This window comes from Oncorhynchus keta, chromosome 1 (assembly GCF_023373465.1).
Source record: "Oncorhynchus keta strain PuntledgeMale-10-30-2019 chromosome 1, Oket_V2, whole genome shotgun sequence".
Taxonomy (NCBI): Eukaryota; Metazoa; Chordata; class Actinopteri; order Salmoniformes; family Salmonidae; genus Oncorhynchus; species Oncorhynchus keta.
The window spans coordinates 53,917,621-53,934,818 of NC_068421.1; the positions used below are offsets into that span (position 1 = coordinate 53,917,621).

Sequence of the window (17,198 nt, forward strand, 5' to 3'; positions counted from 1 at the left end):
ATACTTGAATTTGAATATAGCGCGGGAAAAGGGTATCTGTGGACACAATGGGGACACAGTAGACACATTTAAATGTAGGTGCAGACGCATGACACGTTCGGAATTCCATGGTCAGAACTCTATGATTAGAATACTAAAGCTGCATGAACTGTCAAGACTAGACACGACCAAAGGCCTGGACACGGGACAATGGGCAAGCTTCTCGTCTGTACCCTCTCAGGCCAGGAGTTCACTCCAGGTGAGTCTGTCCCTTGGTATGTCTTTACATCAGGAGTGTTAAAGTCATTTTGCCTGAAGAACCATTTTTAGACAGTACATGTTCATGTTGGTAGCACAAGTGGGGGCTGCAATCTGGCTCCCGGGCCACAGGTTTTAGACTCCTCTAGTCTATGCAGTGCCGGGCTTACACTTGGCCAGCTCATAGGAGCCCTTCCTCCTGGCTCTCCTAAGATTGTCCAGGACTAGGACTGTGGTGGTCACCATCATTCCCACGCAGACAGCAGGAATGACTATCTGGTTCCAGTCAGGTGAAGGACTGGAATGCTTCTCTGTAGGCAAAGGGAAGATGGGAAGAACAGGGAGATAGTGAGGACGAGGCATATTGGCCAAAAATGGCATTTTATGTTTTCACAGCTTTCGAGTCCTCTCAGATGACACCGGTGTTTGTTATGGGTGGATGGAATTTTCTTGACTTTTTAAAGCTTCACTGTTCTCAAATTCCACTGTTGTTTGTTTTGGGGAGAAATCGATATCTCCGTTCTCCCTGTTTCCAATTTCTCAGTTGAACGTGGGCTGTGAAGGGAAATAAAGAGCTCTCTACACTAAACCATTTCACTCACCCATGACGTTAATGCTGAAGATCTTAGTCTCGTAGCCCAGGTCATTGGTCACATTCACCTGGTATAGGCCTGTATCTTTGGGCGTAAGGTTCACCAGCAGGAAGTTCCCATCCGGGGAGTAGAGCTCTGTGCCATTGTCCAGTTTTCTCAAAACCACCACAGGTGGGGGGAAGCTAACAGAGCGACAGCATACGGTGACATTTTGGCCCTCCTGAACCTCAGTGGACGGATAGACCAAGACTGTTGTATTCCTAGGAGGTGCTGGACAAAAGTCAAATAGAACACACCTGAACACTGAGGGAAGACAATGCCTTGAGAAAACAAATTTAAAACAAACATGAATATGGTGCAGTGCAGTTATAGTGCAAAATACTGTAAGACATCCAGTCTTTTGGCAGTTTGCAACACAACATAACATTACCGTCCGCTATAAAGTAGATAGCTGAGCAAAATGTGTGAAATTACTGACAGCAATGTGTGAAATGTCAATGAGACAAGCTCTATAGAACCATTATCTAGAATTACGTTATGTCATTTCATGTTGTTGAGTTCCTGTGCAGTGTTAAGTGTCATATGAGTGTCTTGTGGCATGGTGTGACAACACTACAGCCGATGGCTAACTTAAACATCATGTTCTTAGATACCGACAGCTGTGACATGACAAGGAAAAGGCCACGCTCCAACCCACGAGAGCAAACAATACTAAACAGGAAGTGAAAACAAAAAGGTCTGTCGGCGTAGAGAACAGTACCTTAATTAAAGAACAAAAAAAAAAAAACTGGGGTTTGGGAAAGTTTCTTGTTGTTGCCAGTACAAATGCATGGTAGTGAAATAAAAGAAGAATGTGGTGTGTGCGTGCCGGAAGCCAGGCACCCACCTTTAACTGTAACGTGTGTGCTAGCTTTCTGGCTGCCGTGCTCATTGAAGGCCTCACATTGGTAGAGAGCAGAGTCTGCTAGCAGGGCAGAGGAGAGGGTGAAGGAGGTGGAGGAGCCGTTGTGGGACTGGAGCTTTACATCCTGGTCCTCAGAGAGTCTCCTCAGCACCATCCATCCCACTGGAGCGCCGTCCGACAGGCAGGACACCGTCACACTCTCCCCTTCCTTCACCTCACTGGCTGGGCTCACTGTGATGGTGGTTCCCCTGGGGGCATCTGCATAGCAAACATCAGACTCAGTTTAGGTTTATAAAAACACATAGGTTATAAGGCTTCCGAAACCCGCACGACACAACCGCCATTAACACCTCAAGGACTGAAGTTCGGCATGACAGATTCCCTAAATTGAAAGCTCCAAGGGCAGTGTGTGGACACCCCAAGGTAAATACAAGTGATTTAAGCAATCAACTGTTCATGGTCCTCCATTCAGAAAACAATGAGTGGATCAGGTGTGTTATGATGCTGGGGTGGAACAAAGGCCTGCACCACCCTGTGGCTATCGAGGACCATCAAGAAACGTATCCACCCAATGGCCAAGGGCATCAACAATTCATGATTTGAGCTAGACTCTGTACAACCACTTACAGTGGAGCTCCAGTACAGTCACCGCTTTCCTCTCTCTCCGACTTTGATGGACCACGTCCATCTGAAGACCGACTCTGCAGGTGATCCGTCTCCCCTGGTCCTCCGGTTCCACCGAAAAAGATAACGTCGACGTCACATTCTGGAGCTCACTGGAGTACCGACCCACGCCGGAGTGCAGCTCCGTTTCCCCATCGAGCCATTGAATCTGCACGTGACTGGCTGGGTAGACATCGGCTACAGAACAATATAAGGTGGCCTTCCCGTCTTCCAGAAAGGGTCCCGGGTTCTCGATGATAGGGTCCAAGGGGAAAGCTGGGGGAGGAGAGAGAAATGGGTAGATGAAAATATCAACACGGGGCTAAAAGCACATGAGACCAGATAGCGCTGTGAGCGAGTTAGTCAGCCATGTTAAAGAGTAGACTCTTCACTTTGGAGGTTTAAAGAGGCTATTAAGGGTGTTTCAGATTGTGACGTGCCGATATGGGGAACTGACACATTTCCATTGGATAGCAGATTTTTAAAAAGACTGCGAGTAAGGAAGGCATTAATTAGCACAATTTGTGGAAGAGCCCTTTCCATAGAATCATGTCAGGGGCTTAGAACGCACTAACGCTTATCCCCACTTTAATACAATGACAACACTTCCGCGAAACTCGACATTTCACCAACGGGAAATTTGAGAAGTCTTCAGTGACCCTGGAGTACTTTTATCATTATTCACTTTATGTAATCTCTCTCCCACATTGAACCAGACTACTGATACCAGTGCATTCCGGCAAAAAAAACTAACTGGACTTCTGCCCATGTTGTGTGGGAGAGCAGCATGGTTTCGAGTGATCATTCAGGCTTTAAGTCTTAAGTTTGGTTTCATAAGAGGATGCTTATTCTTCCAACCTCCTACAAAGGGTCACTGTACTCTTTCCAAGTCAGTGAAGTGAACCTATGCATTACCCCACACCGAGCAAAACAGTTGCTATATCTACATAAACCTTTAGAATGTATTGTGCCACACCTTGGTACCACTGAACAAGTGTCAGGCAAATTACAAAACAATCCCAATTAACTTTATTTTCATCTGGACATTTCCAAACAAAATGTAATAAATTATATCAAACTGGCATTGGACTTCTGTAAAAAGTGGCCAATGACAAGCACATTTATTTGATTTATTTCTAAGCCCATTTCTTTCTTCCGTCTCATAACATACAAACTCAAAGTAAATACATTGAACTAAACAAAGCTAAGTCATCTTTCTCAAGATGTATAGTATACCCACAGAAGACCTTGACCTCTGCTTGCTTGGACTTGATGACAGAGCCACACTTGGCCTCACAGGTGTAGGCTTGCTCGTGGGCCAGCCCAAGTGGGCCCAGGTGGAGCTGGGAGAGGGAGTCCTGGTTGCGTGCGCGGCTGTGGACGGGCATGTCCAGCATGCTCCTCCAGGAGAAGGCTGGCTGGGGACAGCCTGAAGCCAGGCAGGAGAGCACCAGTTTGGATCCCATCTCAGCCATCACCCCCGATACCATCTCCACCTCCAGGGGATACGCTGAGAGAAAAGAACCACCACAGAAATCAAGTTCAATTGGATTCTGCGCCATTTCAGTTCAATTAAGTTCAGTTAATTCAATTCAATTAAAACCAATTCACTATCCGGCAAGAAAATTTCTTAGCGAAATCAAATCTAGCCACAACTTAATCCACAACAGAAAAAAACAAAGCAAACATAAGAGTATATTAAAAAGAGTCAAGCTACATCACAAAGGCAGGTAAACATTATAGAAATCGGTAAAACAATGAACATTTAGCCAGAGCCCTCTACTCCACATGATCATGAGCATTATTATAATCTTTATCATCGACTACTTCATACCGGTAATGGTTTTAATTATTACTCTGAGTATCTCCTGTATTCAAACCCACTCATGTCATTGAACCCGGAGGTGGAAAACACATGCACGGAGTAAAAATAACAGCAATCCACATTGGAGTCCCTCGAACGTCTGTATGCATGTGAACAGAACATTGACTATTTCTGTTATCTGGGGTGTCACTTTTATAGGGCTCTTGTACACAGAAGAGGCTTGGTGACTCAATGGCTTGGTGACTCAACACTCAGTTTGCTCTCCCCAGGGAAATTGGGTTTCAGTGCGTTAACTAAGACAAATTTCCACCTTTTCTTCAGGACATGTCTCTTACATGATTTACCTGAACATTGTTGTAGTTCAACTGAAGGAGTATTTTTGCAGCACAACAGTACAGCTTCAGGTTACACTTTACATTTAAATGTATTATGCGGCTACATGGGTGTAATTAGACCTACATGTAATAAACTCTAACTATACTGGCAACTATTTTGAAACATAATTTTTCCAGTTTACATGATTAGAATCCAGCCATTGTTTCATGTACAATGCTACAATTATGTAATTATAATTTGGTTACCAAAGTCGTTACAATAACTACCGCACAAAGCCTAAGGTCAACTTATGATTTCGCCAGAATCCACCCTGTTACCCAAATATACATTTTCTTTTAAATCTCACCTTCAACGGAGAGCAAGGTGCTGACTTTCTGGCTGCCGTGCTCATTGAAGGCCTCGCACTGGTAGAGAGCAGAGTCTGCTAGCAGGGCAGAGGAGAGGGTGAAGGAGGTGGAGGAGCCGTTGCTGGACTGAAGAGCTACATCCTGGTCCTCAGAGAGTCTCCTCAGCACCATCCGTCCCACCGGAGCTCCGTCTGACAGGCAGGACACCGTCACGTTCTCCCCTTCTTTCACCTTACTGGCTGGGCTTACTTTGATGGAGGTGTTTGTTGGGGGAGCTACCAGAGGGGAAGGTCATCAAGGATACATAACATAAGACAGAAGTTTAGCTCGCTAATTAAGAGGTTGTTTTAATGAGATTGCCCCCCCCCCCAACAGACTTTTTAGACAAAGCTATAAAGATGATTCCTTACTATTACACTATCATAGAGTGACACCAAACAGAACTTATCCAAAATACAAGACCAAGGAGAAATTCATTTTCATTTTTAGAAATTCAGGTAGCTATTATACTACCTTCAACAATGACATTCACGCTGGCTGTGCTGTTTCCAATGGTGTTGCTTGCCACACACTCATATTGACCAGAATCCACCAGTGTCATCTCTGTAAGGACAAGCTCCTCGCTCTGCCCTACTATGACAGCCTGTCCGTGCGGACCAATGGCCTTCCACTGTATCTCTGGTCTGGGGTTCCCTTCAGCATGGCACGTCAATGTGGGACTGGAGCCAACTCTCACAACAGTCAGCTCAGATATTGACTTAATCTGTGGTGCATCTGAAAAAAAATATATATGAATGATGTTGTTGTTGTTGTTGTAGGCCTCAATTGTGAACTATGGATGACATTTGGTCGTTGCAGAATAACTGCCTAAACAACACTGACTTTAAGATCTAGTGCTTATATGGGTAATTTGATATTAATCATATAACGTCAACCATGCTTCAATCTATCACTAGCAACTTCCCTTTGCCTAACAGTTACGCTGCAGTAGTAACTTACAAAGCACTGTGAGAGAAACAGAGGTTTCCTTGGTCTTCTCATCATCAGGCACACCCTCCTGATCGTGAGTGGCTCTGCATGTGATGCTCGCCTGTTTGTCCTCGGGGGTGGGCGTGAACGTGTAGGTGGACACAACAGACTCCGCATCTGTCTGGAGCATGCTGTCTCCTCGCAGCCACTCAAGCCTCAGGTGCTCTGCAGGATAAGCGTCTGTCACCTCACATGTCAGAGTGTTGGTCTGGCCCAAGAGAAGTCGGTCATGGCCTGATATGACAGGGGCCTCTGGAAATGCTGGAATATCAAATTGCGATCTTATTGCATGCAGCTGCACGTGTTTGAAATTCAAATTCAAAGGCCTACTTTAAGCATGTACATTTAAAACTGATTCAATTGGACTGATTTAATTCAGTAAATACTTTACAATACATTGCATGATTATTAAAGCATTAATAAACGATTTATGAATAAATTAGAATTTCATGTATAAGCATTTAAGCATGATAAGCATTACAATTCATAAGCATTCAGAATATTTATAACAATGAATAAAGAACCTAAAAGCATGTATTATACATTTCTATTGGCTTATAACAATGGTTGATGATGACTTATTCTGAATTAAGTTGATTGGACGTACAGTATACTTTGACAACCGCACGCTGTTGTTTGGTCGATTCTCCGCAACTGCCTTTGCAGAGAAGTGTGTCATCGTGTGCTGTCGCCACAGGGTCAAAGACCGCCACTGATTCCGACCCGGAGGTGTGTATTTTCGCAAACACTGGCTTGTCCTCCAGCAAAGCCCAGGAGATGGTAACCTTTTCATTGCAATCCTTCACCGAGCATTGCAGCTCATGCCTATCACCGACTTTCAAAAGTGCATTCTTTGGTTTCAGCTCCATATGAAATGCAAATGCTGAAATGCAAAAAATAACAATGAATTAGAATTCATATTCATGATTACTGACATATTTCAAAACTATAAAGTAGGGTAAGGAAACTTCATGATCATTTATTTATTTTTTAAATTCAATTTGAATTCTAGGTTATAAGCCTATTAGTAAACTATCATATTTCGCCAACTACGGCTGCATTTAAATATGTACATATCGTTAAGTAGAATACTGACATTTTCAGATGAGTTTCCATCCCAAGGCTACCCACAATCCTATTAAAATGCCATACACTGCCACACAGTAGGCTACCTACAGTACATAGTTTGAAGGCATGTCACATTGATTGTGAAGTGTTAATGATAAAAATAGAATCACTGCTTACCTGTTACTGGTAGTATCAATACCCATAACAGAATGAGATACATTTTTGTGATAGGCTGAATAAAAAAAAAAAGTAAGGAACTGATTTGAGCTAGACTGTAACTTCCCTTAGTCCTGCTATGCTGTGTGGGGATGATGGGTCTGGTCAGCCCAGAATCCAGAGTCTGTGGATTTATCATTTGGAATAGGGAGGGATACCAACAGGGTAAAAAAAAAATGTAACACACCCCCTTACAATTCCAAGTATGTCACAGAGGAAGTACCCCACTCCTGGCCTCTCATTGCATGGCCTTTAGTCAGTCTCTCTCTCCTGTGGGTGTGAATAACAACCCCCTCTGCTGGTTTAAATCAAACTCAAGATGGTTTCCTTAAAAGTCCAATGCAGCAGTTGTAATCTCAATATCTGAATCATTTCTGGGTAACAATTAAGTGCCTTACTGTGATTAGTTTTTAAAAAAATGGTCAAATAGAAACAAATATTGCTTCTTATAAAAGAGCAATTTCTCAAAACAAATTCTAGGACTGTCTGGGAGTGTTCTGAGTGGGCGGGGAAAACTGAAAAGTAGCTGTTATTGGCAGAGAGGTTTGTTAATTAGTTAATTAGTTCATATTGGTCTGTTAACCTTTTTACCACATGGTGACGTCACCGTGAAAGGACAAACCTCTATTCTACCACAACAGGCTGAAATTTCAGACTGCCTTTTCAAACAGCTCTTACACTTAAAGGGGCATTATCATCCTTTTCTGAATTTACTAGTGCTATTCCAACCTCATAATGTGGAAATATATACAGTTGAAGTCGGAAGTTTACATACACCTTAGCCAAATACATTTAAACTCGGTTTTTCACAATTCCTGACATTTAATCCTAGTAAAAATTCCCTGTCTTAGGTCACATTGGGTCAGAAGTTTACATACACTCAATTAGTATTTGGTAGCATTGTCTTCAAATTGTTTAACTTGGGTCAAATGTTTCAGGTAGCCTTCCACAAGCTTCCCACAATAAGTTGGGTGAATTTTGGCCCATTCCTCCTGACAGAGCTGGTGTAACTGAGTCAGGATTGTAGACCTCCTTGCTCGCACATGCTTTTTCAGTTCTGACCACAAATCTTCCATAGGATTGAAGTCAGGGCTTTGTGATGGCCACTCCATTGCCACAACTTTGGAAGTATGCTTGTGGTCATTGTCCATTTGGAAGACCCATTTGTGACCAAGCTTTAACTTCCTGACTGATGTCTTGAGATGTTGCTTCAATATATCCACATAATTTTACTTCCTCCTGAAGCCATCTATTTTGCACCAGTGCACCAGTCCCTCCTGCAGCAAAGCACCACCACAGCATGATGCTGCCACTCCCATGCTTCACGGTTGGGATGGTGTTCTTCAGCTTGCAAACCTCCCACTTTTTCCTCCAAACATAACGATGGTCATTATGGCCAAACAGTTCTGTTCTTGTTTCATCAGACCAGAGGACATTTCTCCAAAAAGTACCATCTTTGTCGCCATGTGCAGTTGCAAACCGTAGTCTGGCTTTTTCGTCCTTTGCTGTTGTTCTGGGATTGATTTGCACTTTTCACACCAAAGTATGTTCATCTCTTCAAATCCTTCAGCAAATAACACAGGCATTGGTTGAGAGTCAAGTGAACTATTGGTCGGTGGTCTGGGGAAATGCATCATCTAGTGAAGTTAGGAGGCTGAAGAATGCACAGAATAAAGCAGTAAGGATTGTTTTAAGGTGGAGATATGGTTCTTCTGTTGCAGTCATGCACAGTGTTCTTGGTTGGTCCTCAATCGACAAGATAATTGAAAAAAAACACACTTATCTTATTTTATAATATACATAATTTAAAACGGCCAAGTTCTATTCACAACTGTATTCAGTTGGTAAGAGACAGACATTCCGTAAATACTAGGAATAGATTGTCCACCATCTATGTGTTATCCAGACAGAAAAAAGAAATGGGCAAAAGAACATTTCGATTTAGAGCAATAAACAAATGGAATAAATTAACTGAGCAAACTAGAAACCTTTCAATATATAAATTTAAACATTATTTAAAAACAATTTAAATATAGTATATAGAAATGTTGCTAAAGTCAATCTCCATTAGCCTAAACACATCAAAGTATACCACACCCATAGTTATATAAATGGAATGTATTTCTATGACCAAACCAATGCATTTGAGGACAAAGACACCCATGTGATAAGAGCAGCATGCTCTCCAGACTGTAGTCCTCTCCCACATATGCATGGCCTCGATTGTGAACATGTAACAGGTTCCATTGCAGACCCATTCATGGTGATGAAGAGACCACATGAAACCGGTCAGTCCTTGTCCCGTGAGGAGGCAGGAGAACATGACATATGATCAATCCACTTCACTCTGCCACTGAAATACTGTGACCTGGAAAGGAAGCTGGTCATGTGGTCACAGTGAAACAAGCAATCAATAGGACAACCTTGGACATCTAGATGTGTGCGTTTCAAATAAAACAAGGCATATTAGGGAAGATTAGTGGTTGATATTTTATTATTTGATATCCAGAGGCCTTCAAATTCAATAGAACAGAGTTGGACCTCAAGATCCAGACAGATCCAGACTTGCATAGACACATCAGAAATGGTGAGCACATTTAGTTTGAATCATGTGTAAATCATTGAAATTCTCTCTGTCCTCACCCACACCAGCCAAAATGGGACAAACGTGTTACCGACAGTAATATAACACACACACACAATACCAAAACAAGGAATACTTTATACTGTACATAGTGTACATTTTTTTCAAAGATCATACTCTGATGTAGCATAAACATTATATTTAGTCAATTACAACTATCCTCAAAAGAGCTTAGGTTGAAAGAAAATGTATTATGAGGGAACTCTATTTAACACAAGCACCATCATAGTTCAGTTAAATGTTCTGGAAATACTGTTAATCTACGTGATATAAAACAGAACCATTCACCAACTTGATTAAACTTCCTCATCTCAACCCCCCTATTTCTAAATATAGGCTAAAGTGCACTTTCATTTTGACAAAGCATAGTTATGCAACCGGGACAGCATCAGAGGAAAGTCCAAGCATATTGTATCAGAGTAATGACTATTAGTGTTCCGTGGGTCAAGCGACATGAACCCTGTGGTTCTATCAACAAATAGCTGTCCTCACAGTCATAATGTGATGCAGTAGTGTCTGATACTGCCAAGATTCTGTCTCATTTCACACCAATGGTTGTTTTGATGAGTAAGAGGGTTTCATGAAAATAATGCTGTTAAATTACTGAGGTAAAATAGTTGAAGAAATACTTGATTTTTGCTGTTATAGAACCATCCCAACTGGGGGAAAAAACAGGTTGAATCAATGTTGTTTCCATGTAATTGCAACTGAACATATCTATGTGAGGACATTGAATCAACATGGACAATGTATTGGATTTGCAAAAAGTCATCAATGTGAGGGCAGTCTTTTTTTCACCGAACTATTAACCAAAATCCAATGACATGGTGAAATGTTTTGTTGATTTCATGTTGAATTCATGTTGTTGACAACTCAACCAAATGTAAATCAAAACTACACAACTGCCGTCTGTGCCCAGTGGGTAGTTTATATAAAACTATACTGAACAAAAATATAAATGCAGCATGTAGTGTTGGTCCCATGTTTCATGAGCAGAAATAAAAGTTCCCAGAAATTTCACGCTGGTATAAAGGATTTGGAGACAGGCGCAGGAATACATCATCTGGGTTTTTAATACACCCAAAACAAACACATATACAAAACACTGGGATGTACCCAAACAAAGAGCAAGGGTAAACCTTGTAGAACGACAAGGGACGAGACCCGTAATACACAAAGCACAAAACACGCAGCACAGGCTAAGACAACGCATAGGTGCTCACACCACCAACGGACTTGGGAACAATAATCCACAGCCCAATGGGGAAACAAAGGGGACATTTACACAATCAGTAAGGAATTGGAACCAGGTGTGCGTAATGACACAGTTCAGTGCAGCCTAGAAGGCCAGTGAAGCCTAGAAGGCCAGTGCAGCCTAGAAGGCCAGTGAAGCCTAGAAGGCCAGTGACGTCGACCTCTGCAACTGGTGAACAGAATGAGCAGCAGTACCGGGGGGATCGTTGACAATACATTTGCAATTCACACAAAAGTCGTATTTCTCTCAAATTTTGGGCACACATTTATTTATATCCCTGTTAATGAGCATTTCTCCTTTGCCAAGAGAATCCATCCACCTGATAGGTGTAGCGTATCAAGTAGCTGATTAAACAGCATGATCATTACACAGGTGCATCTTGTGCTGGGGACAGTAAAAGGCCACTCTAAAATGTGCAGTTATGTCACACAACACATGCCAATTGGCATGCTGACTTGCAGGAATGTCCACCAGAGTTGTCTGCGAATTTAATGTTAATTTTCTCTACCATCAGCTGCCTCCAACCTCATTTTAGAGAATTTGGCAGTACATCCAACATGCCTCACAGCCGCAGACCACGCTTAACCACGCCATCTCAGGACCTCCACATCCGGCATTTTCACCTGCGGGATTGTCTGATGAGACTGTGGGATTGCACAACCAAACGATTTTGTCACAAACTGTCAGAAACCGTCTCAGTGAAGCTTATCCGCATGCTCGTAATCCTCACCAGGGTCTTGACCTGACTGCAGTTCGGCGTCGTAACCGACTTCAGTGGGCAAATGCTCACCTTCAATGGCCACTGGAACACTGGAGAAGAGTGCTCTTCATGGATGAATCCCGGTTTCAACTGTAGATCAAATCTTATTGGTCACATACACGTGTTTAGCAGATGTTATTGTGGGTGTAGCGAAATTCTTGTGCTTCTAGTTCCGACAGTGCAGCAATATCTAACAATTTCTCAACATATACCCAATACACACAAAAAGAATATATCGCTTTGGATAAAAGCGTCTGCTAAATGGCATATATTATTATTATTATATATTAATATATAAATATGGACGAGCAATGTCAGAGTGGCATAGACTAAGATACAGTAGAATAGTATAGAATACAGTATATTCGTATGAGACGAGTAATGCAAGATATGTAAACATTATGAAAGTGACTAGTTTACCATTTTTTAAAGTGGCCAATTATTTCAAGTTTGTGTATATAGACAGCAGCCTCTCTGTGCTAGTGATGGCTATTTAACAGTCTGATGACCTTGAGAATCTATTTTTCAGTCTCTCGGTCCCAGATTTGATGCACCTGTATTGACCTCGCCTTCTGGATGAAAATGGGGGTGAATAGGCAGTGGCTCGGGTGGTTGTTGTCCTTGATGATCCTTTGACCTTCCTGTGACATTAGGTGCTGTAGGTGTCCTGGAGGGCAGGAAGTTTGCCCCCGTGATGCGTTGTGCAGACCGCACCACCCTCTGGAGAGCCCTGCGGTTGTGGGCGGTGCAGTTGCTGTACCAGGCGGTGATACAGCCTGACAGGATGCTCTCAATTGTGCATCTGTAAAAGTTTGAGGGTTTTAGGTGACAAGCCAAATTCCTTCAGCCTCCTGAGATTGAAGAGGCACTGTTGTGCCTTCACCACACCATCTGTGTGGGTGGACCATTTCAGTTTGTCAGCGATATGTACGCCGAGGAACTTAAAACGTTCCACCTTCTGCTGTTTCCTAAATTCCACGATCATCTCCTTTGTTTTGCTGACGTTGAGTGAGAGGTTGTTTTCCTGGCACTACACTCCCAGATTCCTCACCCCCTCCATGTAGGCTTTCTCATTGTTGTTGATAATCAAGCCTACAACTGTTGTGTCGTCTGCAAACTTGATGAATGAGTTGGAGGCATGCATTCATGCGTGACCAGGGAGTACAGGAAGGGGCTGAGCATGCACCCTTGTGGGGCCCCAGTGTTGAGGATCAGCTAAGTGGAGGTGTTGTTTCCTACATTGACCACCTGATGGCGGCCCGTCAGGAAGTCCAAATACCAATTGCACAGGGTGGGGGTTCAGATCCAGGGCCTCAAGCTTAATGATGAGCATGGAGGGTACTATGGTGTTGAATGCTGAGCTTTCGTCAATGAACAGCATTCTTACACAGGTATTTCTCTTGTCTAGATGGGATAGGACAGTGTGCTGGCGATTGCATTGTCTGTGGACCTGTTGAGGCGGTAAGCAAATTGAAGTGGGTCTAGGGTGGCAGGTAGGGTGTAGGTAATATGATCCTTTACTAGTCTCTCAAAGCACTTCATGATGACAGAAGTGAGTGCTACGGGGCGATAGTCATTTAATTCAGTTACCTTTGAATTCTTGGGTACAGGAACAATGGTGGCCATCTTGAAACATGTGGGGAGAACAGACTGGGATAGGGAGAGATTGAATATGTCAGTAAACACACCAGCCAGCTGGTCTGTACATGCTCTGAGGACGCGGCTAGGGATACCATCTGGGCTGGCAGCCTTGCGTGGGTTGACACGTTTAAATGTCTTACTCACGTCGGCCATGGAAAAGGAGAGCCCACTGTCCTTGGTAGTGGGCCACGTTGGTGGCACTGTAACTATCCTCAAATGCCCTGGCAAGGAACGTGTTTAGCTTGTCCGGAAGCAAGACGTCGGTGTCCGTGGCGTGGCTGGTTTTCCTTTTGCAGTCTGTGATTGTCTGTAGACCCTTCTGCCTTTTGCACACAATGTATATAGATTATTTTTTCCCCCTACTATGTTATTGACTTGTTTATTGTTTACTCCGTGTGTAACTCTATGTTGTCTGTTCACACTGCTATGCTTTATCTTGGCCAGGTCGCAGTTGCAAATGAGGACTTGTTCTCAACTAGCCTACCTGGTTAAATAAAGGTGAAATAAAATAAAATAAATAAATAAAATAAAAATATGTCTCATGTCTGAGCCATGGAATTGCGACTCCACTTTGTCTCTATACTGACGTTTTGCCTGTTTGTTTGCCTTGCGGAGGGAATTACTACTCTTTTTGTATTCTGCCATATTCCCAGTCACCTTGCCATGGTTAAATGCGATGGTTTGCGCATTCAGTTTTGCGCAAATGCTGCCATCTATCCACGGTTTCTGGTTAGGGTAGGTTTTAAGTCACTGTGGGTACAACATCTCCTATACACTTCCAGATAAACTCCCTCACCATCTCAGTGTTTACATCAATACTATTTTCAGAAGCTACCTGGAACATATCCACGTGATCAAAACCATCTTGAAGCGTGGATTCCGTTTGGTCAAACCAGAGTTAAATAGTTCTTAGCACGGGTACTTCCTGTTTGAGTTTCTAACAATAGGAAGGGAGGAGCAAAATGGAGTTGTCAGATTTGCCAAAAGGAGGGCGGGGGAGGGCCTTGTATGCATCCTGGAAGTTGGAGTAACAGTGGTCGAGTGTTTTAGCAGCGCGAGTACTACAGTTGATATGCTGATAGAATTTAGGCAGCCTTTTCCTCAAATATGCTTTGTTAAAATCCCCAGCTACAATAAATGCAGCCTCAGGATATCTGGGTTCCAGTCTGCATAAAGTCCAGTAAAGTTCCTTGAGGGCCGTCGTGGTATCGGCTTAAGGGAGGATACACGGCAGAGACTATAACCAAATAAAATTATCTTGGGAGATAATACAGATGGCATTTGATTGTGAGGTATTCTAGGTTGGGTGAATAAAAGGACTTGAGTTCCTGTATGTTATCACAACTACACCATGAGTCGTTAATCGTGAAACGCACAACCCCGCTCTTCTTCCCGGAGAGATATTTATCCCTGTCGGCGTGATGAACTGAGAATCCAGATGGCTGGACAGACTCCAACAGTATATCCTGAGAAAGCAGTGTTTCCATGAAACAGAGCATGTTACAATCCCTGATACTCGGAAGCGGTGGGTGGTGTGCGCGCCTCCTAAGTCGGACCAAAATACTGCTCCGAGTACCTCTCCTTCACCAACATTGTTCTGGGTCGGCCTCTGGAATCAGTTCAATTGCCCCGAGTGGTGCGAACAAAGGATCCGCTTCGGGAAAGTCATATTCCTGGTCATAATGCTGGTAGTACTGGTAGTGCTGGTGAATTACCGCCGCTCTGATATCCAATAGTTCTTCCCGGCTGTATGTAATAACACATACAATTTTCTGGGCTAGCAATGTAAGAAATAATACATAAAAAAACGAAATACTGCACAGTATTAGGATGCTCTGGATCGACGTGTACGACAGCGTGTTCTGGTTCCCGCCAATATCCAGCCTTTGAAGAGGAGTGGGACAACATTCCACAGGCAAAAATCAACAGCCTGATCAACTCTATGAGAAGGAGATGTGTCACGCTGCATGAGGCAAATGGTGGTCACACCAGATACTGACTGGTTTTCCGATAAAAAAAAAAAGATATCTGTGACAAACAGATGCATATCTGTATTATTTCAATTGACTGATTTGTTTATATGAACTGTAACTCAGTAAAACACCCATGTGCCTATAATAGTCTTGCTTTGAAACATATACAAATATAAGAAGTGTGTGTTTGGGTGGGTGGGGGGGGGGCCTATCATACTTGCAAAAGATATGAACGAGCATTAAAGTAAAACCCATGCGCAAGTTGTCGTAGACTGAGTTTTAATTACTTCTGTTGAAAACAAGCAGCAATACCCATTACATTTAGTCAGTTCATTAATTTCATGAAAAATATGTAATTTATTTCATAACAGCTTGTTATCATTAAACTAGACACTAATATCAATATGGACAATACCATACAGACAAAAAAAAAACATTTCCTTTAATTAATGAAGCTGGTCATCTGAAAAAAACTTATAATAATAATATAATATATGCCATTTAGCAGACGCTTTTATCCAAAGCGACTTACAGTCAGTCATGTGTGCATACATTCTACGTATGGGTGGTCCCGGGGATCGAACCCACTACCCTGGCGTTACAAGCGCCATGCGTGCAGACCATTGCAATATCTATTGTTTCTTAGAACAACTAAACAAACAAATTGCTTCCTGGCTCCCTCTTCCACCCACAGTGGTTGGTAACCATATACACTACACGGCCAAGTGTATGTGAACACCCCTTCAAATTAGTGGATTCGGCTATTTCAGCCACACCAGTTGCTGACAGGTGTATAAAATCGAGCACACAGCCATGCAATCTTCAAAGATAAACATTGGCAGTAGAATGGACCGTACTGAAGAGCTCAGTGTCTTTCAACGTGGCACCGTCACAGGATGCCACCTTCCAAACATGTCAGCTCATCAAATTTCTGCTGCCCTGTTCAACTGTAAGTGCTGCTATTATGAAGTGGAAACATCTAGGAGCAACAACGGCTCAGTCGCGAAGTGGTAGGCCACACAGGCTCACAGAACGGTACCGCCGAGTGCTGAAGTGCGTAAAATTTGTCTGTCTTCGGTTGCAACACCCTCCACCGAGTTCCAAATTGCCTCTCGAGGCGAAGTCAGTGCAAGAACTGTTCGTCGGGAGCTTCATGAAATGGGTTTCCATGGCCATGCAGCCACACACAAGCCTAAGATCACCACGCGCAACGCCAAGCGTCGGCTGGAGTGGTGTAAAGCTCTCCGCCATTGGACTCTGGAGCAGTGGAAACGTGTTCTCTGGAGTGATGAATCACGCTTCACTATCTGGCAGTCCAACGGACGAATCTGGGTTTGGTAGATGCCAGCTACCTGGCCGGATGCAAAGTGCCAACTGTAAAGTTTAATGGTGGAGGAATAATGGTCTGGGTCTTTTTCATGGTTCGGGCTCGGCTCCTTAATTCCAGTGCAGGGAAATCTTAACACTACAGCATAAAATGACATTCTAGACAATTCTGTGCTTCCAACTTTGTGGCAACAGTTTGAGAAAGGCCCTTTCCTGTTTCAGCATGACAATGCCCCCGTGCACAAAGCGAGGTCCATACAGAAATTGTTTGTTGAGATTGGCCTAATCGCCCAACATCAGTGCCCGACCTCACCAATGCTCATGGCTGAACGGAAGCAAGTCCCTGCAGCAATGTTCCAACATCTAGTGGAAAGTCTTCCC

General features: G+C 43.2%; 1 protein-coding gene across 1 annotated transcript; it reads right to left on the bottom strand.

The window, feature by feature from the left end:
• Nucleotides 1–398: 398 nt before the first annotated feature.
• Nucleotides 399–7,353, bottom strand: LOC118387761 (vascular cell adhesion protein 1-like). The gene is given in 11 exon segments (XM_052527756.1): nt 399–548; nt 840–999; nt 1,002–1,100; nt 1,717–1,992; nt 2,362–2,673; nt 3,638–3,907; nt 4,905–5,180; nt 5,419–5,679; nt 5,905–6,195; nt 6,542–6,817; nt 7,180–7,353. Coding segments are annotated over 10 exon segments (2,223 nt in total). The 5' UTR covers nt 7,223–7,353; the 3' UTR covers nt 399–548; nt 840–880.
• Between the last annotated feature and the right edge of the window lie 9,845 nt (nt 7,354–17,198).